At 42.7% G+C, this 19,475-nt stretch overlaps 2 protein-coding genes across 5 annotated transcripts; one reads left to right on the forward strand and one right to left on the reverse strand.

The window, feature by feature from the left end:
• Positions 1 to 796: 796 nt before the first annotated feature.
• On the reverse strand, positions 797 to 12,557 carry dnajc10 (DnaJ (Hsp40) homolog, subfamily C, member 10). Its single transcript, XM_079277478.1, has 25 exons — positions 12,327 to 12,557; positions 10,951 to 11,210; positions 10,610 to 10,775; positions 10,381 to 10,431; positions 9,834 to 9,916; positions 9,387 to 9,518; positions 8,487 to 8,580; positions 8,298 to 8,375; positions 8,108 to 8,151; positions 7,793 to 7,858; positions 7,637 to 7,702; positions 7,462 to 7,551; positions 6,509 to 6,619; positions 6,328 to 6,442; positions 5,869 to 5,996; positions 4,773 to 4,889; positions 4,565 to 4,666; positions 4,343 to 4,403; positions 3,793 to 3,887; positions 3,076 to 3,209; positions 2,748 to 2,801; positions 2,498 to 2,645; positions 2,254 to 2,376; positions 1,576 to 1,683; positions 797 to 1,495 (listed from the first exon to the last, which is right to left on the reverse strand). The coding sequence occupies exons 2-25, from the start codon at positions 11,164 to 11,166 to the stop codon at positions 1,484 to 1,486; spliced, it is 2,394 nt and encodes a 797-aa protein (XP_079133604.1). The 5' UTR covers positions 11,167 to 11,210; positions 12,327 to 12,557; the 3' UTR covers positions 797 to 1,483.
• Positions 12,558 to 13,262: 705 nt separating this feature from the next.
• nup35 (nucleoporin 35) lies at positions 13,263 to 16,997 on the forward strand. Of its 4 annotated transcripts, none has more exons than XM_079276430.1 (9): positions 13,263 to 13,549; positions 14,336 to 14,503; positions 14,591 to 14,718; positions 14,843 to 14,894; positions 15,346 to 15,454; positions 15,549 to 15,618; positions 16,223 to 16,351; positions 16,458 to 16,592; positions 16,683 to 16,997. In XM_079276430.1, exons 1-9 carry the CDS (start codon positions 13,537 to 13,539, stop codon positions 16,758 to 16,760), a joined length of 882 nt encoding a protein of 293 aa, XP_079132556.1. In that variant the 5' UTR covers positions 13,263 to 13,536; the 3' UTR covers positions 16,761 to 16,997. The 4 variants fall into 4 exon arrangements, with proteins under 4 accessions (XP_079132556.1, XP_079132557.1, XP_079132558.1 ...); XM_079276431.1 differs by having other exon boundaries at positions 14,594 to 14,718; XM_079276432.1 differs by having other exon boundaries at positions 14,336 to 14,491.
• The last annotated feature ends 2,478 nt before the right edge of the window (positions 16,998 to 19,475 follow it).

Below are 19,475 nucleotides of genomic sequence, written 5' to 3' on the forward strand. Positions count from 1 at the left end.
CAGAGGTTCCCAGCATGCATCACGGTCAGGTTAATCCATCGGAATACAAGGCTTCCTCAGCTCAATAGAAACTATAATATAAACACATTCTAAACCCATTTTACCCAATAAATCCATTCTGGTTTGAGTGTGGACAGTGACACCTGCTGGTCATAGTAAGAATAGCTTATTTAATTTGAAGTTAATTATTCCCTCCAGGCGTAAGAATACATGTAGGCAGTTTATTAGGTACAGCAAGCAAAAACCAATGTATCCAGTCTCCTACAACAGTGCTGCCATGATGTTTCGTGTTAGAACGGTTTTGGAGGTGTTAATTCAACTGCCTGGTATTTTTGGAGGCTGTGGTTTGTGGTGCTGCTGAACTGTATTGGGTTGTTATACTGACAGTTTTCTTACATAGATGAAGGTAGGGTCAACAACAGCAATACCGCTCCTGTTATACGTTACATTGACATTAGAGCTGCAATAAACAATTATCCTAATAACTGATTCATCTGCAGTTTGGTCAATAAAAACGCCAGAAAATAACGAAAATGTTTACATTTCAAATATTTTTGTTTTGTCTGACAAACCGTTCAAAACCCATAAAAATGTAAGATAGCATATCCTCTCATTTGTCTTCAGGGGTGTCACGATATATCGTTTGAGCAACAACCGTACTATTTAAAAATGATATCTCTATTGATCATGTTAATAGTAAACATCTGATATTGTGTAAATGTTCCAGCCCCTTTTATTACATTACAGTCATCCAAAGAGACTTAAACTTATTACAAACATAATATATCGTAATAGTAACAGACTCTCTCTCCTCTCTTCACTCGTATTTTGAGTGCAATTAATTTGCCAAAAAAAAAGACAAAACGCACAACCAACAAACTTAAAGATGGATTTAACGGATGATTTTTTTCTATAGATATTGTGATAGCATAACTGTGTCGTGAAAATCTGATATTGTGAAAGCCCCATCAATCGACTGATCCATCAATGGCCTAATCATTTCAGTTCCACATGACGTTCTGACTTTGAGATATACTTTAAGTGATAACAGGAAGTATAGAAGCAGAATTAAAACTTCAGCAAAGGTTGTAAAACTGATGCGACTGCTGAAATCTTTTAACAGAAACACACCGTTTTATTCTGGAGGTCCAACAGTTTTTACATGAACTATAAAATACAACACCATGTCAACATCGGGCTCCGTGTGTCAGTAATACGTCCAGTAACCAGTGTCTCACAGTTTTACTTCATAGAGTAAATACAAACAATGGAGACAAAATAAAAACAAATAAAAACAAGGCCGAAGTGTTCAGTACATTCAACACAGCAGGTAACAGTCGGTGCCCAGTCCGTCTGACTCTGTGTTGGACTTTTCAAGGAGTGTTGACTGATTGATCATTGTGCCGGACCAATCAAATCCACCGCTGTCCCTCCCTGACCAATCAGATTGCTGGTCTCTCCCACGGTGCACCGGCTCAGATCATCAGAGCTCGTCCTGCCGGAGAAAAAGACGAACGTCAGACGCTGATTCTCCGTCTGATTTGTGTTTAAAATGTTGCGTTATCGGACGGTTACCTTCCGTTTGTTGTGTAACCGTGGCGTCAGCTGTTGTAGTCGCTGCGTGACGATGTCAGCTATCACGTTGGAGTCCCGGCTATTGATGTGTTCTCCGCTGTGTTCATGCTGTCAGCACACAAACTTACAAGTTTAGGCTTTAAAATGTAGTAAAATTATTATTTTTTTAAAGTTTAACAATAAGGTACTTTGGTACTGTTCGGTGATACGATTGCTATCACGGTTGTGTGGCCTGGCTCAGGTTAAACCCTTGGAACAAATACATACGAGTACAGTTTTACTGGTGGGATTTTCCAGTGTTCAACGTTGCCGAATTGCTGACATTTTGCCACCTCGAGCACACGTTGCTCTCTCTGCACAATCTGTACTGCACATGTGCAACACTCACCTGAGATGAGGAAGAAGCGAGAGGGCTCTTTAGCTGCTGCCATCATTGATTTTGGATGCAGACATCGTTTTTCTTCCTAAACTGTCGTAGCTAACGAGGGAGCAATCTTGCTTCCGTTTAGTTTTACGTGTTCCGTACCGATCGGGCAGGATGAACAGGTTGGGTGGCGAGTGAAACGCTGTTTGTGTAAATGACCCAGCATTTTAAGCTGTATTGGAGGCATTTCTGATACTGGAACAACTCTTATTTATTTCTCTGAAAATGCTGCTGCTTCGCGTGTGTGTCCTCACCCTCCTTGTCCCCAGGTACGGGTAGAATCTGACGGTTGGGTAGGCGGTGATTCCAGCTGATTGACAGGTCTGATGATGAGCCTGACAGTCCACCTTCCCAGCTCGAACCTTCCCTTTCAGAATCTGTCAATCACACCGAGAACATCCTCAGAAGAGACTTTTAAGAACACGCCAATGTGTGTTTTTCTGTCTGCGACTGACAGGAACCACAGAGCAGAGGTTAAAAAGAAAAACGGTGTCTCACCCGAGCCAGGACCTCAAACTCTGGGGCGAAGTGTTGACAGGGTCCACACCAAGGTGCGTAAAAATCCAGGACCCAGTGATCCTGACCTGACAGAACCTGAGAGCTAAAGGACTTTGAGGTCAGGTCCACCGACGCTCTGGGTAAGGCGCTGCACACACAAGACATTAACACGATTGTAGGACTCTGCAGCAACACAATTATTGATTCTTCAGACACAAGAAAGACAGAATATAGAGAAAGAAAGTCTCACTTCAGTGCCCATGATCTCAGTGACTGGGAATCTCTGTTCCAACCATTATAACTCCTGAGGAGACACACAGAAAGATCAACGAGATCAATAAACTCTGAACATCTTCAATCTGTCACAATGGGTTGGACTGTATGAATTGTATTCGGCCTCACTAAACATGTTCACTAGATCTGTACTGGATGTGCAAAGATGAAACTGATATCCATCTTCTCATCCGACTCTGGGGAACCAAGTTTCCCCAACATGCTGTACGTAGTTTGTACAGACATTGTGCATGTAACACGGTGTCTGTACGGACAGAAGGAGTACTTTAAAGCGAGGCGCATACATGTAGCGATCTGGCTGCCGGGTGTTGCCGAGATACAGGCGGATTTCAGGGTACGCCCTCACGCTCTGACCCTGACAGAACGACTGAAACCGCTGACAGTCAACTGAGCCAACCAGGACCTGACCGGACAGCAGCTGGACGGTGAGACACGGACAGAACGAGACACACGGGTTAGACACGTTACACAAATCTAGAGAGTGGAATTCACTGAAGAGACAATGTTGTGTTGTTTATTTGAGTTTAAATCAGCCGGCCTATTATCAGCTCAATGTGGACGTATCAGAGTTTATGTCAGCAGATAAGTGATGATACATTCATTGAGAAACTGTCTCCATCACATAGTTTGTCCACCAGAGAGAAGTGGCAAGTTGATTTTTCAGCGATAAGATATCTTGGTCACTACATATCTTTGTCACAATTCTTTCATTTCTTTGATCCCTTCAACAATGTTTGGTTCCAGGCTCTGCCGCCGAAAGGCAACACACACGATCAAGGTGGCACGTCATCATCCTCGATCTCTCTCCCCTAATTTCTTGCCATCGCTCTACTGTCGAACTGGCCTAGCACCAGCCTTAGTATTTCTAACCTCTGAGGCTGTTTAACCCAGTTTATGCTCCAGAAGAGTTAAAAACAGTCAACATTACTCTGGGCTTCTCTAAAGGTTCTTTCATTGTGTGGTTTGCATGCAGTGCATGTGTTTTTTGCTGTGTGTGTTACCCTGGCCATGCGTCTCCACTCTGGAATCAGAGCCTGACAGGGGCCACACCACGGAGCGTAGAAATCCACCGCCCAGATCTCCCCCTCAGCTCGACCTGTAACCAACACAACAGGAGAATACAATAAGTAATAAGTAGTTACAACAGTAGTAGTTAGAACAAGAACTTGGTCTATTCAGTTAGACCAGTCAAACCTGAATAGTGTAAATTCCAAACATCCTCCTCTGAATTCTGAGCTTTGTGTTTTCAGTGTGATGAGAAGGGAACACGTTATTAGAGACGCTGTTAAAACATATTGGAACTTAATTGGAGTGTCATGTAACCGTTAAGCGCCTGCAGTTTACAAACTGCTGAGGCGCTAACGGAGCGAAACAGCCTGAAGTGGTTGCACAGTAAAACACGTTTTAAGGTTTGAGAGCACTTCTGGTTTTATGCCTGGTGGATAAGCTCTATTAAAGCACAGAGCCGAAGAACTAAACAGTTTAGTGCAACCAGCCCCTGGTCTAGCCGCTAGGACCAGGACCTTCTGTTGCTCTAAGAACTAGTTTTACCTTTAACTTTCTCGCTGAAGCTGGAAGGATCCAGGACCAGCACTGATGGACTGACCAGATCCTGCAAAGACAGAGAGAATTTATTTCAGCCAAAGATGTTCTTCACTGGATGCTTTATATTTAAAACCATTGTTTTTAGGAAGGTGGCAGCAGTAAGATTCACTCCCTGCTGGCAAAATCACAAGGAGTAGTGTGCTTTATGTCATTGGTATGTAGTAGTACCTGTATGAACTCCAGGATGCCGTCAGCTGAATGTTGGCCTTCATATTCATGAACAGAGGAGCCGTTAAAGATCACGGTGGTGGGATAAGCCTGAATATTATACTGATAAAACAGAGAGAAAGACAAAACAAATGATCAACCCGTCTGTGGTATGCAGCTGTTTGTGACTCACAATCAATGAGTGCAGTCCAGATGTGCACATGCTCACCGTAGAGCAGAGGTTTTGGTGGATGGTACAGTCCAGAGTGCCAAACTTCATCTGTCCAGCCAACTGGATTGACGCTTTTCTCAGTTCAGGCAGTAAAGCTCGGCATGGAGGACACCACTGCACACATGAATCAAACATTCATTTATTGAATATCTACGTAGGTGACGTCACCAGAGTGTTTTTTTAATGAATGTCCAGGTTTCCGTTACAGGCTGAGGACAGTGACTCTTCAGACTCTCTCGTCTCTTGGCAGCATGAAGCTTGCCGGCATGTTGAGCATTGAGCAGTAAATTTACACAAGCAGCTGTGATGACGAGGTAGTTATCTCCTCCCGTACCTGCCTGCCTCTCTGTCACTCACTGTTTGTGTTGTAGGTGCAGCATCATCACCAGCCCTGAAGGCAAACAGACCGGCTGGGTAATGGAGCAGCAAACCATCCGAGGTTCAATCAAGCCTATCAGTCATGACGGGTGGTATTTCCACCTGTATGCTTAGGATGAGACTTCCTGTGCTTCCCTGCAGGTGAAGACCACCTTCCTCTATTGTGCCTGCCCTTCACTTTGCATTAAACTGCAGCCCAGTTTATTATCAACAGGTCAGAGTTTTATAATAGAGCAATGGAGAATCAGAACAACGTTAGATTCACATCACAGATGTTTCTGTTCCGTCTTATTTCTTTGTTATTTATTTATCATTGACAATATGGCAGTATTTGAGTGTCTTCACTGTTAAGAATTATGGCCAGTGAGCAACGTCTTAATGCTAATACTTTCTCAAAAAAAAGTTATTTTTAGTTCTAAAAGTTATTTTTGGCATTTCTTTCCTATTGTACAGAACCGTGACCCAAAAACCAAGGAACCTACCGAACCATGAATGTTGTGTACCGTTACAGCGCTAGAGTTATGTATCTGGTACAGACACATTAAGTGATGAGATAGATGTGTCATTAATCAGTAACACAAACAGGCGTAGTTGTCAAAAACTACAAAACAACCCTGAATACATTCACAGAACAACGTTTTAATTTCCTTTAAACAGCAGAAATGTTGCAACCTGAGGATGTGAAATCTTCCAATTAAAGTAAATCGTTACAAACCGGAGCAAAGAAGTCGACCAGCCACGGCTCCTTTCTGTCTGCAGGGAAGTTGTCCGGCCTCAGAGTCGTCACATGAGCACGAACGCTGTCCCTCGCAAAACCCACAATGTTGTACAGCACATCTTTACCTGCAGACGGGACAGACACACAGACAGGTTACACAGGCAGACAGGTTACACAGGCAGACAGGTTACACAGGCAGACACACAGACACACAGACAGACAGACAGGTTACACAGACAGACAGACAGACAAACTAGAGCTGAAACAATAACTGAATCAACAGACAATAAATATGAAACTATTTCGCTGATCTATTATTCGTTAAAAGGAAACACAACTTGCTCATTTTCCAGCTGGTACTCGTATTTTTTGTGTTTCTACTAGAACATGTTTACATGCTTTAATGTTTAAGTATTTAGGACAGAGGAACACAGGTTGGAGGTCTGTGGTACTGACCGTGGTGGATCTCAAAGTCGTGGATTCCCAGTCCTTTGAAGACGGCCACACAGGGTTTATGGATGTACAGTGACTGACACAACTTTGAGTCTGCTATACAGTCGACTCTGCCAACCTGGGGAGACAGACAGTCAGTTGGACATAAAGGCAGAGAGAGACATGCTGAGAGACAGACAGGTACCTGTATGTGGTCATTTTGGAGGAAGGCTTGTAGCTTCTTGTACTCGTTGGCGGCAGCGTTTCCGTCTCCAAAAGTAAAACTCACCAACCAGCGATGATGAGCGAGCTTCCTCTGGGGATAAGAAGTCACAACAGGATGAACATGTTATTATGTACTTTAAAGAGTGGATGAGTACCTGGAGGCTGTAGGGTATTTGTGAGTGTGAGTACCTGGAGGATGTAGGGTATTTGTGAGTGAGAGTACCTGGAGGATGTAGGGTATTTGTGAGTGAGAGTACCTGGAGGCTGTAGGGTATTTGTGAGTGAGAGTACCTGGAGGATGTAGGGTATTTGTGAGTGAGAGTACCTGGAGGATATAGGGTATTTGTGAGTGAGAGTACCTGGAGGCTGTAGGGTATTTGTGAGTGTGTGTACCTGGAGGCTGTAGGGTATTTGTGAGTGTGTGTACCTGGAGGATGTAGGGTATTTGTGAGTACCTGGAGGATGTAGGGTATTTGTGAGTGTGTGTACCTGGAGGCTGTAGGGTATTTGTGAGTGTGTGTACCTGGAGGATGTAGGGTATTTGTGAGTGTGTGTACCTGGAGGCTGTAGGGTATTTGTGAGTGTGTGTACCTGGAGGCTGTAGGGTATTTGTGAGTACCTGGAGGATGTAGGGTATTTGTGAGTACCTGGAGGCTGTAGGGTATTTGTGAGTGTGTGTACCTGGAGGATGTAGGGTATTTGTGAGTACCTGGAGGATGTAGGGTATTTGTGAGTGTGTGTACCTGGAGGCTGTAGGGTATTTGTGAGTGTGTGTACCTGGAGGATGTAGGGTATTTGTGAGTGTGTGTACCTGGAGGCTGTAGGGTATTTGTGAGTGTGTGTACCTGGAGGATGTAGGGTATTTGAGTACCTGGAGGCTGTAGGGTATTTGTGAGTGTGTGTACCTGGAGGATGTAGGGTATTTGTGAGTACCTGGAAGCTGTCGCTGGTCAGTTGTTCCAGATCAGGCAGGTGGTTGATGACCTGATTGTAGATCTCTCTACTGTCCAGAGTATTCAGCCACTGGAACACATACACATTGAGTCAGTACTGCAGTACTACACTCAGAACTATCACAGACAGTACAGCAATGTGTTCTGTGTCTTACCAGTATGCTGCCTTGTTGATCCAGAGAACTTCCAGGTGGGAACAAAGCAGTCACTCCACTGGTCACCTGAAATACAGGAGAAGGATTATAAACTAATACTAGAACTGCAATGTACAGTAGTACCATCAGTAGTATTGCAGTAGTGCTGAAAAGTACCTGGAAACTGTCACAAAGCCGTTCCTGTGAGGTGCAGTCCATCCATCCCACCTTAACTAGACCGTCCTACACACACAGACAAACACAAGTTAGATATTTATATCAGAATTATTTAAACCATAGGATCAGTAGATTTAATCACAATATACAGCAGCAGCACTACTTATACTAGCACCTAGGCCTCTGTGTGAAATAGCATCTCAGCTCTTTTTCCATGATGAAAGTTAAGCTTTTATTTCTTGAGTGTATTCATACGTTTTCACATTCCCAGAAAATATCCATAATTCAATTATGTTATTAATGCTGAGTTCTCACCAACATCCCAGCCACCTTCTGTCTCGTTGTTGGCTCCAGGCAATCTAAAAGAGAGAGAGGCAAGTACATAACTACCACATGACAGGCCAGCTGTAAACCCACACCACACACACACCTGTGTAAACGCATGTGTGACATGCAGGAACACTTTCAGGCATAAAACCCTGCATCATGTCTACGTGTGCGTTACCTCCGGTGTCACAGCAGAAGGTGATCAGCCAGCTGAGCCCGGACGCGAACGCGTTCTCTAGCTCGCTGAACACGTTACCTGACCAAAAAAAAAAAACACAACCACACGGTCAGACCACACAGAGCGACATAAAGCAGCCCGATACTCAGAGATATAGATATAAACTGTAAATGATGACTCATGGTTCACCTTGCCAGAGCTCAGTGACGGTCGTTGTGATGAACTCCATGGAGAAGTGGACCAGGCTGTCTTTAGAGCGCTCCTCATTAAACTTCTCTGGTCTCTATGGAAAGACAAAACTAAATGGTGACGAGAACTAAACAAACCTGCTGATGCTGAGCTAATAGAATTCAGCTAAAAGCGAGATTTATTCAGACAGCAAGTCAAGTACCTGGTGGACAAGTAAAGAGAAGCAGGAGATGCTCATTAAGCAAAAACGCATCAGTCAGATCTCAAAATATGAGGAATTCCATCTTGTTCTTGGGTTCATGGTGAACGTAGCAGGTCAGCGTCGTGTCTTTTTGGAGCTAAAAACGCATTTTTACTTGCAGTTGTAATTTGCACAACACGAGTAACACGTGTGAGAAATGAAGATCATGTTCTAGATCTCGTTATTTCAATAAAACAGTCAAGTGTGCCGAATATTGGACTGCACTGGTGCATCAAAATAAAAGCAGTTAACATGAGAAATAGATCCAAAATAAATAAATGATTGATCCACTAAGCTAACTAATGACGTTAGACTTTAACAGAGTTAAACCTTTGTCATGAGTAAAATATACAGCTGGTATTCCTGGTACAAAACAGATTTGAACTATTAACCAAAAGCGTACTGGTGACCAGTCATCTGATGAGCCTGCAGGTTATCTCTGAGAGGTGTATTCACGTAAACATGCAGCTGCTTTTCAGTGTAAACACGAGAGGAAGATAACGATCGTTTCAAATGGAGCTAAAAGCAGAAAAGAAGTGTCAGCGATAAATTTAAAGGCCTCCACCTGACTTAAGACTCAATTGTATCCGATGTAGCGTTACACACTTCACTCACATTGGTTCATATATGATGAAGAAGGAAACGATCAATAAACAAACCTGTCCTGCTCTGAATATGTACAGACTTGGGTAGCTGTTGATGCCTTTACTCCGGCAGAGATGGTTGTTGTCTCCACAGTTCACCGCTCCAATCCTGATGACTCCGTCCATCTCTTTGGCAAACTCCCGCCACTGAGAGACAAACGCGTTAGTTAGAGACGCACAGAGAGACAGACGGACACAATATACCACCAAGGCTCCTGCAGAGAATATTTTAAGAGGAAATTTAAACAAGTGTAAAAATATTAGATGTAAAAACAAAAACAAAAAACAGGATTTAAAAAGGACAAATTAAAGAACTTGCAGTGGAAATCAAGAACCATAAAAGGATCCAGCGAGCAGCAAACACTTGCATACACGGTGCATGTTCAGTGTTGAGTGTGTTTAGTTTATGTTTAAAGTGTGTGTGTGTGTGTGTGTTTATTACGTGTTTTAGTGTTATATTACCGTTGGAGCCAGCTGGTGACAGTGAGAACATCGTGGGAAATAGAAGTTAATGAACCAGATTTCTCCAGAGTTCACTGCTGCCTCTGAAACACACACACACACACACACACAACACCCGTGTTTTAGTGTGTCTCACAGCCATGAGACAGTCCCACTGGGGCCAAAGAGACACGAGAGAGACAGTACTGAGTTGAATTATGGGAAATGTAGGCTCCAGTGTTAAATGTGAGATTGATCTATTCAGGGCAGTTAAAGTCAGAATATGTCGACCTTTGCTGCTTCGACGGTGATCATTTTTTAGAATCTGTCTTTTGTTAGTCACCCAACTATATGGAAGCGCTACACTGTAGGCAGACAGCAACAGCATAATCAAGCAAACACCCTTTTGTGGGCGGGAGCTTCACCCCAACACCACCCAAGCACACCCTTTGTTAGTGTAATTAAACAGCAAAGAAATAGAGTTAATGCAATGCTGGCTTAAGATAAATTATGGCAAAACAAAGCTACGTCTGGAGGTATGAAATACAAACATTTAAAAAGCGATTACCGAATTCTCCGCTGTCCAACGTGATGATCTCCAAATCATCATCGTAGATACCTGGACGGAAAAACAGAGTTAAATGTCAAACAACTGTTTAAGAATGCAGATGAGTTCATGGTTTTCAAAGACAATGTTCAAATGTCCTATGATGGCATCAATAGAAACTGCCTCAAAATAAAGAAACAGAAACCACATTAGCTACACATGGCAGGTGTGCATGGTTACAAAGACTCACCAAAGTCATATCGGTAGAAGTTCCAGCTCTCGTAGCGTCCTCCCTGCTGCTGCTCGTCCAATCCCTTTTCTCCATATTTATCATACTTCTTCCGGAGGTCTTCGTCCTTCAGAACCTCGTAGGCTCGATTCACCTGCAGGAACTTCTCATGGGCTGTGGCGTCGCCCTAAAACACAACACTTATGGTTTAAGTTTTTTTGCATACACAGACTGAAGTTTCATCAGGGTTTTTGGGTATTTCTAGGTTTGATTGGGGTGTTAGGGGTTGTGGTTTTTAGCAGGGTTTATACAGTACGTAGGGGTTTCAGGGTTGTGGGTTGAGGCTTGTCAGAGTAACTCACAGGGTTTTTGTCGGGGTGCATGGTGAGCGCCAGCTTCTTGAAGGCCTGTCGTATCTCTCTGGTCGTGGCCTCCCTGTTGACTTTCAGCAGATTGTAGTAGTCTTGGCTTTCCGCCCAAACCGCCGCCGACAGGACGACGAGGACCAGCAGCAGTGGCACCATGACCTGGACGGGACGAGGTCGCTGAACCTCGAGGACAGCCCTGTGCCCCATCATCAGCTCTCCCAGTGCAACCACAATCACCAGCAGAGGACGAGCAGCTGGAACACACACAGGCCTATTATTCTACCTTTTTATCCCAACTGGGTTGTCAGTTCAGGTCGATAAAAAAAAAACAATTACAGTTAAGCGTCTGTATTTTTGTGATCTTATTTCTTGTGGTAGAATAAGAAAGTGGCTCCTGCACATCAAACTTAAGATACTTTTGTTATGAACTTGACCTGTAAATATAAAACATCCTGTGATGTTGCTGGCAGCTGTAATCGTTCCTCCAGTCAGTATGACGCTTTCAAGCGTGCGGTTCAAGGTGAAGTAAAGATGCAGCCGTCTGAGTTAGACAAAGCAACACGGTATCTTCAAGTCACAGTGCTTTGAGAACAAAAATCCAACTTTGTTTCTCTGGTGAGCATTGGTGGAGGGACAGTAACACAAAGAGCAAATGTTGTACTAAAATGACAATATACCAACTTCATTTAACTGACTCAGACTGCTGAAGCCTCATATTAGCGTCGGCTGAACTTAAAAATGCATTTTTTTGCAAAGAACGAGGCTCAAGGATCACTTTAGTGCCAGAATGAACTGGACTAATGATCACAGCTTTCCAGTAACTCCTTCTACGTGTATTGCACATATATCAAGAAAGATATCGGCACCTATCCTTGGAGACACCTTTCGCTATAAATGAGTCAACTGCAGCTTTCTGGCCTGACTTGGGGACCTGGTTTTTAACTATTTCCCCAAAGAAAAAGGGGTGTGACACATCAACTTAAAAATAACTTGTCAAACCAGCTAAGTAGAAACGTTACACGTAATGTTAGTAGAGTTGTCTCTGGCATCCACTAGTAACTACTTTCAAAATAAAAGGCTAATTGTTGGTGGTTAAACAGGTGAAACACTGAAGAAGCAGAAACACTGTTGTTCATTTCTGACTTGTGTAAAAGATCTCATACACGAACACGGAGAAATGAATGCAGATGTCAGCACTTAGAAATTGCAGTCGAGGGAAAACAGGCCTTCCAGAGCATTCTGAGAAAAACTGGTACATTTAGTTTGGATATGTTGTAAATAACCAGCAATTAAAGAAAGATAGAATTATAGATAACATATCAATGACAACATAAATAATGTGTTAAATTAATGTAAAGAAATAGTCTTACACGAAAGGCAGAGTTGAGGAGAGATGTCCAAAGGGTTGAAATCTTAAACTACTCAGATTTTATGTTTTTCTTGACCCTGCAGAAAAGCTATTATGAGCTAAGCTAGCGAACTGTACGTCCCCAGTCAGCAGCAACTATTTTAACTTGCTGGCTAATTAACGTTAGCGTATTAGCTTCACCGCGACATTAAGCTGTCTGCAGTGTGTTGACGAAGCTTAAGTTAATAGTAACGTGTCGTTGGTCGTTTGCCAAAGTGCCGGTCTGATTTAAACAGCAGCTGCGTTATCTTTGACGCGTCTCAACTTTTAAAAGCCTTCAGCGCTGAAGATCCGCATCAGCGTCCGGCTCATAAACCGGCATCAATTTACACACAACAACACGATCCATTTCCGTTTAAGTCATTTCACAATAAAGGCCGTACTGCTCACAGAAGACATCAGACTATTTGACGGTGGTAAATAAAGTATTGGGATCCGTCACACCGTTAAATTACTCCACAAAAAAATAATTAAGTAAAGCATAAGTAAATGTAGTTCGTTGCATTTCACCTTAGCGTTGCGCTTTTATTCCGACAACAGAACAGTTTCCTTTACTTTGATGTTTTTTCTTTGTTACCTACGGTCACTTGATTGAACTTGGGACCCACAAGCAGCATTCCGATGACACAAATTTGGTGCGTTCAGGGCCGCACGTTATGTATGCGATATTCCACTAATACATTCCAAATATACATTTTTACTGTTATTTTTTGTTTTACTTTTAAACTTCAATCAGTCTGATATTCTTCGTGTATAACTGGATTACACCATTTATCACGTTCTGTCAGTGCTTATATTATTTACTTGAATTATTTATATATTATCACTTTATCCATAAACTCCCTGAATGCATCTTCATACCGACGCCATCTAAATGCGCCAGAAGTTAACCAATTTAGCTGCAGTGCTGTAGCGTTAATTCTCAGTCAGCCCTCCACCAGAAGTTCTGAGCTACAGAAACAAACTACAGCGGACCGAGTATCATATTTTAAACCGCTTGGCTCTAACTAATTGGATGCTACAATTTTGTATGCACTCAAGTAGACTTCTCAGTAGCAGTTATAGTGACAAATTAGTTAGCTTTGCTAGCCGCGTGAGCTAGCCGGCCATTCCTTTTGCCTGGCGTCACTTCCTACTTTTGAAAATCGCGGCCAGAAAGTAACGAAACAGTGATGGAGCTACAAGGTGAATAAGATGTTTTGTTAAGTCTTCTTCTGCTGTTATCCCTTTGTCATAATATCCTGCTGTTGTTTTTATGTTTATAAATTATCTGTCTGCTCTGATAACCTGTCGGCTCGTTTACTTTCCTGTTTCTGGTTTTATAATAGGTAAAACATTATTAGACGTAACGTAAATCAGCGGGTTAATAACTGGGTTTAAGTATTTCTCATGTCCACACAGGCTGATAGCAAACTAATGAGAGCAGAGATCTGTCTGTATGTTATTGTCACTGTACCGTGATAACTTCAATATGTTTACACAGTGATCTGGAAGTGGACCCAGAGATCACAGTCACAGAACCAAGCATGTTTTCTGAAGAAGAAAAAAAGAAACCCCTGAAGGTTGTTTAACAGTAGTTTCCACTGTTATGACGGAATTTCCAGAATCCTCAGACTCTTTTTACATCTTGATGGAAAAATATGCTCAATAACAAATTACCCTTTTCCCCCAAGTTGTCAATGTTTTCTTTTCCAATAAAGATTGTAGCCGGAAGGGATGCATGTCTTTAAACCTTTATTATAGTTGTGTGGTACAAAATGAGCAAGTAGAAACAGTATGACTCCTCTGTCTCACTCCTTTTTTGGATAAGGAAATTCAGTCGTGATTTGGGAAATATTGAAATAAGTCTACGCAGCTGCATTTTATTTACGGCAGTTTACATTTTATTGAGTACAATAAACATCAAGGCAGACTGGTCAGCCCTGATGGCGACCACTTGTTTAAACCAGTCCACCTGTCCCCGTCTTTCAGTGGGAACTGAACCGATGACCCTGGGCTCTCCCACTTCTCCAAAGTCGACCCCTGGAGCTCAGTTTCTGCCGGGCTTCCTGATGGGGGACCTGCCAGCTCCAGCTAGCCCCCAGCCACGCCCCTTCAGTCTGGCCTCGCCCATTAGTGAGAGCGCAGGTACGCCCCGAGGTTAGCAGGAAGACCCCCATCTGCACATCAGCTGATTGTTGTTTACTCTGTAGATGTATTAGTGTGTCCTGTCCTGATTCACTTCAGGAGGAGGTGGAGGCTTTGCCCCGCAGCTCGTTGTCCCCACCCCCAAAGATAAGAGTGGAGCCCCACCTGTTCGCAGTATACATGACGACCTGGTTAATGTGACCACGCCCCTCAACACACTCAGACAGGTTAGTACAAAGGCGCTTTATGAAAACGATATTTATTCAGAATCAGATGGCCGTGATGATAAAATGTGATTAAGGCAAGAAAAGTCTGAACATATTTGAAATAATTCTCTCCGTCTCTCTTCAGTCTTTTCCAGTTATGCAGTCTCCTCTGTCTGCACGCGGGGCATCTACTCCAGGTACACACTGATTCTACACTACTACTGGTACTACCTATTCTACTGCTGATATTAGTAGAGAGTCCACAACAAGTAACACTTATACTACAGCTGGTGTATATATACAATTCAGTTCAAATGTAAGTTTATGGTTGGTATTAGCGAGGATCTTCTCTATAGGAATTATGTAGCTCAATGTGTCATGTAAATTAATGAAATTTCACTTTCATCCACCACTTTGGGGAGATACCCGCTAGTCTCTGGAACTATGTTTCAGCATCGCCAAAGATGAAAGTAACTCTCTGGCATTTAAAAGAGCATGGTGTTTGTTCAACTGTCTGCCATATTTGTTATTCTCTCTTGGAACAAAAAAAAAACATAAATCATAGCTCTGCATACTGTGGTCTGCTGTCACCGTGCCTGTATTCACCTGTCTGTCTGTCTCTCTCTCTCTCTGCCTGTCTGTCTCCAGGTGTGCATCAGCTGTGCCTGTCTCCAGCTCAGGTGGATCCTTTTTACAGTCAGGGAGAGTCTCTGTCATCTGAGGATCAGCTGGACCAGACTTGGGTCACTGTGTTTGGGTATTTATACTGCTAAATATACTACTAACACTGCTGTACTGCTTAATACACTGCAAATACAAATATGTGAACTCTGTGTATTTCTTTTTGTTAGTTTCCCTCCAGCCTCAGCCTCTTACATCCTGCTGCAGTTTGCACAATATGGAAACATCATCAAACACACGGTGAGAGTCCGGTCGAGTGTGATAATAGAAACAAGGACAGGCATTACAACAAATGTTTAAAAACTGAAGTAATAAAAACACAACTGGGGGAGCTATGTAGGGTTTAGATCCACATACAGGTGACGTGATTAGCTGAAGGGCTGAAGAACATTTAATGAAGCTGAATTGCTGAAGCAAAGTATCAGTTGTTAGGCAAGGCAAGTTTATTTGTATTGCACATTTCAACACTTTCTTCACATAAAAGCGTCAAAACATAATTATTGCATAATTATGCATTAGAACTATGCATCTCATAGACCAGCTATTCTCCGTGACCCACTGGTGAGCATCAGAGCGCCATCTAGAGGCAACTATTTGCCAGTAAGAGCATTCACACAGCAGAAATATGACCCTGAATAAATTCAATTTAGATGCATGAGCTCTTTATCGGTGCTGGAGACATGTGGAGAATCACTGCAGTTTGTGATGATGTCAGAGTGGCGTAAGCATCCTGATCAATGAACTTTAGTTTATCAACCCTGTAGAGCCGATTGGAAACATAGATTTGTGTTATTTACAGATTTATTGGTCTGAATTGATGGATGTATTGATGATTTATTGACAGATGGCGTCTCCTGGTAACTGGATGCACCTTCAGTATCAGTCCAGACTTCAGGCCAGGAAAGCTCTGTCTAAAGATGGAAAAGTGTTTGGTGACGCCATCATGGTGGGAGTCAAACCCTGCATAGACAAGGTCGGTACCTGTTTTAGGATGTGCTTTGTCCTCTGCCGTCTGATTGGTCCTCCACATCAGGTGACATCGAGCCCCGTTTGAAGCCTCTTCTCTCTCTCTTTCTCAGAGTGTGATGGACAGCAGCGTAGCCGTCTCGTCGCCCCTCTCCACCTCCTTCTCCACCGCCGTCCTCCCCTCCACTCCTCGCTCCGCCATCAGACCGCTCAGTGCCTCTTACAGGAGCTCCTGCAGCGACTACCAGGTGACCTCTGACCCCAGGATTCACTTACTTGAAAATCTTGTCTGCACATTTGGTTGACTTTAGCAATACAATCTGTGTGTCTGTCTTTAGGTGGTAGCGGACAGACAGACACCAAGGAAGGACGACAGTTTGGTTTCCAAAGCGATGGAGTACATGTTTGGCTGGTGACATTACACAATGCATCATGGGATACCTGCAGCCTTGAAAGAGAGAGGGGAATCAATGGAGTGATGGATAAACTGATTCACTACACTGTGTGTGTGTGTGTGTGTGTGTGTGTGAGAGAGAGAGAGAGAGTGTGTGATAGTGTGTGTCTGCTGAGGTGGAGAATCTTTTTGTCTTTCTTCTTTTATAATCAGTATTTTTTTAATGTTTTGTCTCAATAAAGTTTTTCTCTGGTTTGAAGTGAAGCTGACATTTCATTCAACAATCACAAGGTGGCGCTGTTCGATCCAAGAAGTGCAGTCACATCCTCGCGTCTACATGGCGTGGACAAAAGTTTGTGGACACGCAAACATTCTAGTCATATGTGATTGTTGGACATCTTGTCTTAAGACCAGGATCATGAATGTGCTGCTGTAGCAGCCTTCACTCTTCTGGTTCAAGCCCTTCCACTCACAGCTCAGTCTGTGTTTTGATTCCATCCCAAAGGTGTCTGATGGAGGTCAGGGCTCTGAGCAGACCAGTGAAGTTCTTTCACACCGAGCTGGGAAAACCATTTCTGTATGTCTCTATGGAAGGAGACATCATGTTGAAAAAGGAATTGGACAAACACAAACTGATGACACAATGTTGGAAAGAACACTGTTGTGTAAATATGATTCTATGCTGCAGCAAGAATGCCACTCCTGGGCTTGACATGTAAACAATAGGGACAGCGAAACAGGCACCCAAAAATCAAATATACAACTTTGTATACCAGGGATTGAAGGTGGGCACGTTAACGTATAACTATCAAGATTCAAGTTCTCCAAAGTATAAGCTAAAACAAACTACAATGCATTTTATTCGGTTACTGTAATAAAACTGTTCATTGTCACATTTTCATGATTAAGCTGATAACTGCATAGTATCTTAATATCTTTTAACAAAATATAAAAACCATATTTTCAGTTTCGGCAACCAAAAACCAATGCCTGGTTATCAGCCTGGTAAGTTGGTGTTTTCTGCATTCATTGAGATTGAGAGCCCCAAACCAGGAAAGAGACTCTGACCAAAAGTCCACAAACATTTGGCCGAATAGTGTAATTAAAGGAACAGTTTGACATTTTGAGAAATATCTGCTTTCTTGCTGAGTGATAGACAACAGGATGTATACCCCTCTCATGTCTGCACAAGGAATATGGGGCCAGTAATGATTCGCTTAGCTCAGCATAAAGACTGGAAACAGGAAGACAACTTTGCTCTGTCACAACAAAGTTCACAACATCTACACCGCTAAAGCTCACAAATTAAGTTTTGTGTGCATTTTACAGTGACAGGACACGATGAAGTCCCTGCTCCTGGCCAAGTAATGGTCCTGCACACACTGTATATATGTATATATACTTATCATTGTGAAGAGTGTAGTTAATGGTCTAATAATCTGTAAAAACTGTTGATTATAAATGTGTTACTATTAATAATGACGGTAGGGAACTGGGCTAACAATGCTATACTTGTATATAGATAGATAGACTTTATTTCAGACTCAGGGTCCATAGAGACAAATACATAAAAAGACAGATATAAACATTGCTCAAAAGAATGTACATTTTTGTATTTTTTCTTTCATGTTGATGCTGTTTAGAAAATCCGGTTTAATTGTCAGTGATACATAAAATATAGAAGTTCGGTTGGTGCTGCTACAAAAAAAAGCATTTGTATGATTGAAAATAAACAGTATTGATGGCTGAATGGACTCTGGTGTAAATATGAACTTGTATTATGTCCAGCAGATGGGGCCACATATCCTGCCACACACACCTCAAGACGTATATTGTGTGAAGGACAGACTAAAAAGTCCACTATTAGTTTTTCTGTTGGGAATATTTGAAGAGTGGTTGCCAAAAACCCAGAGAGTTCAAGTGTTCCGAAAAAAAGGACAGAAGAGCTGAAAAGTTTAGAAACTTATACTCAGTTTAAAGACCTCACACCTACTTTTATCAAGTTGAGCAACATTTTTTGAGTCAATTGGCACACCTTGGTGTTTGGCCTGCCTGCCGGGATATGATGCTATACGTCACTGAATGACTAATAATTGCATAAAAATCAAGTTGAAACCTGAGGCAGATAAGTACAAACATAAACACAGATGTTCCTGTTTAACCTGCCAAAGAGGCTCAGACAAGTAGTATGAACAATGAGTCTGGTTTTAGGGAATACGTCTCCAGAGAGGGTCACTTTTTGTTGTATCAATGTTACATTGACTCATCTCAGTTGTCGATTGGTGGACAGATTATTACCTGAGGAGTGATGCCTTGGAGTAAGGGGAACTTCCAGCCTCACTCATCGCGTGCCATTTCTGAGAACTCACACCAGTTGACCTCTCCCTGAGTGGCCAATTACCTCTTGTGTACCTTATGCCAGCAACATATGGTCCACTCAGGCCCCACTCTATACTGGCACAGTATAAAGTCAGTATAAAGTCAGGGGATAAATGACTAGAACAGGCCTCACTGTATGCAGAACAGAGGGCCCACTGCCAGAAGAGAGAATGAGAGGAGGGGGTTGTGCATGGAAGACATGGGGTAAGGCTTTGGTTGAGCTTATGCGAGACCCTGCTGACCTTAAAGGACGTTTGTAACCGATCAGGGTAAACAGTTTATATAAAACACTACAGATACCGGCATCTCTGGCCCACAGTTTTGTGCTACAGGAGACTCAGCTACACCCCTTCTCCCT

Source organism: Melanostigma gelatinosum, assembly GCF_949748355.1.
Source record: "Melanostigma gelatinosum genome assembly, chromosome: 10".
In the NCBI taxonomy this organism is placed as follows: Eukaryota; Metazoa; Chordata; class Actinopteri; order Perciformes; family Zoarcidae; genus Melanostigma; species Melanostigma gelatinosum.

Bases quoted from the DNA above. Each gene is read 5' to 3' on its own strand.
- dnajc10 (XM_079277478.1), bottom strand. From the start codon at position 11,166: ATGATGGGGCACAGGGCTGTCCTCGAGGTTCAGCGACCTCGTCCCGTC. The intron at 3,210-3,792 runs GTAACACACACA...CTCACCGTCCAG, and splicing joins AGTGGAGACGCATGGCCAGG to CTGCTGTCCGGTCAGGTCCT. The intron at 2,646-2,747 runs GTGAGACTTTCT...TTGTGTGTGCAG, and splicing joins CTGAGATCATGGGCACTGAA to CGCCTTACCCAGAGCGTCGG.
- nup35 (XM_079276430.1), top strand. The intron at 15,619-16,222 runs GTGAGAGTCCGG...ATTTATTGACAG, and splicing joins GAAACATCATCAAACACACG to ATGGCGTCTCCTGGTAACTG. The intron at 16,352-16,457 runs GTCGGTACCTGT...TCTCTTTCTCAG, and splicing joins TCAAACCCTGCATAGACAAG to AGTGTGATGGACAGCAGCGT.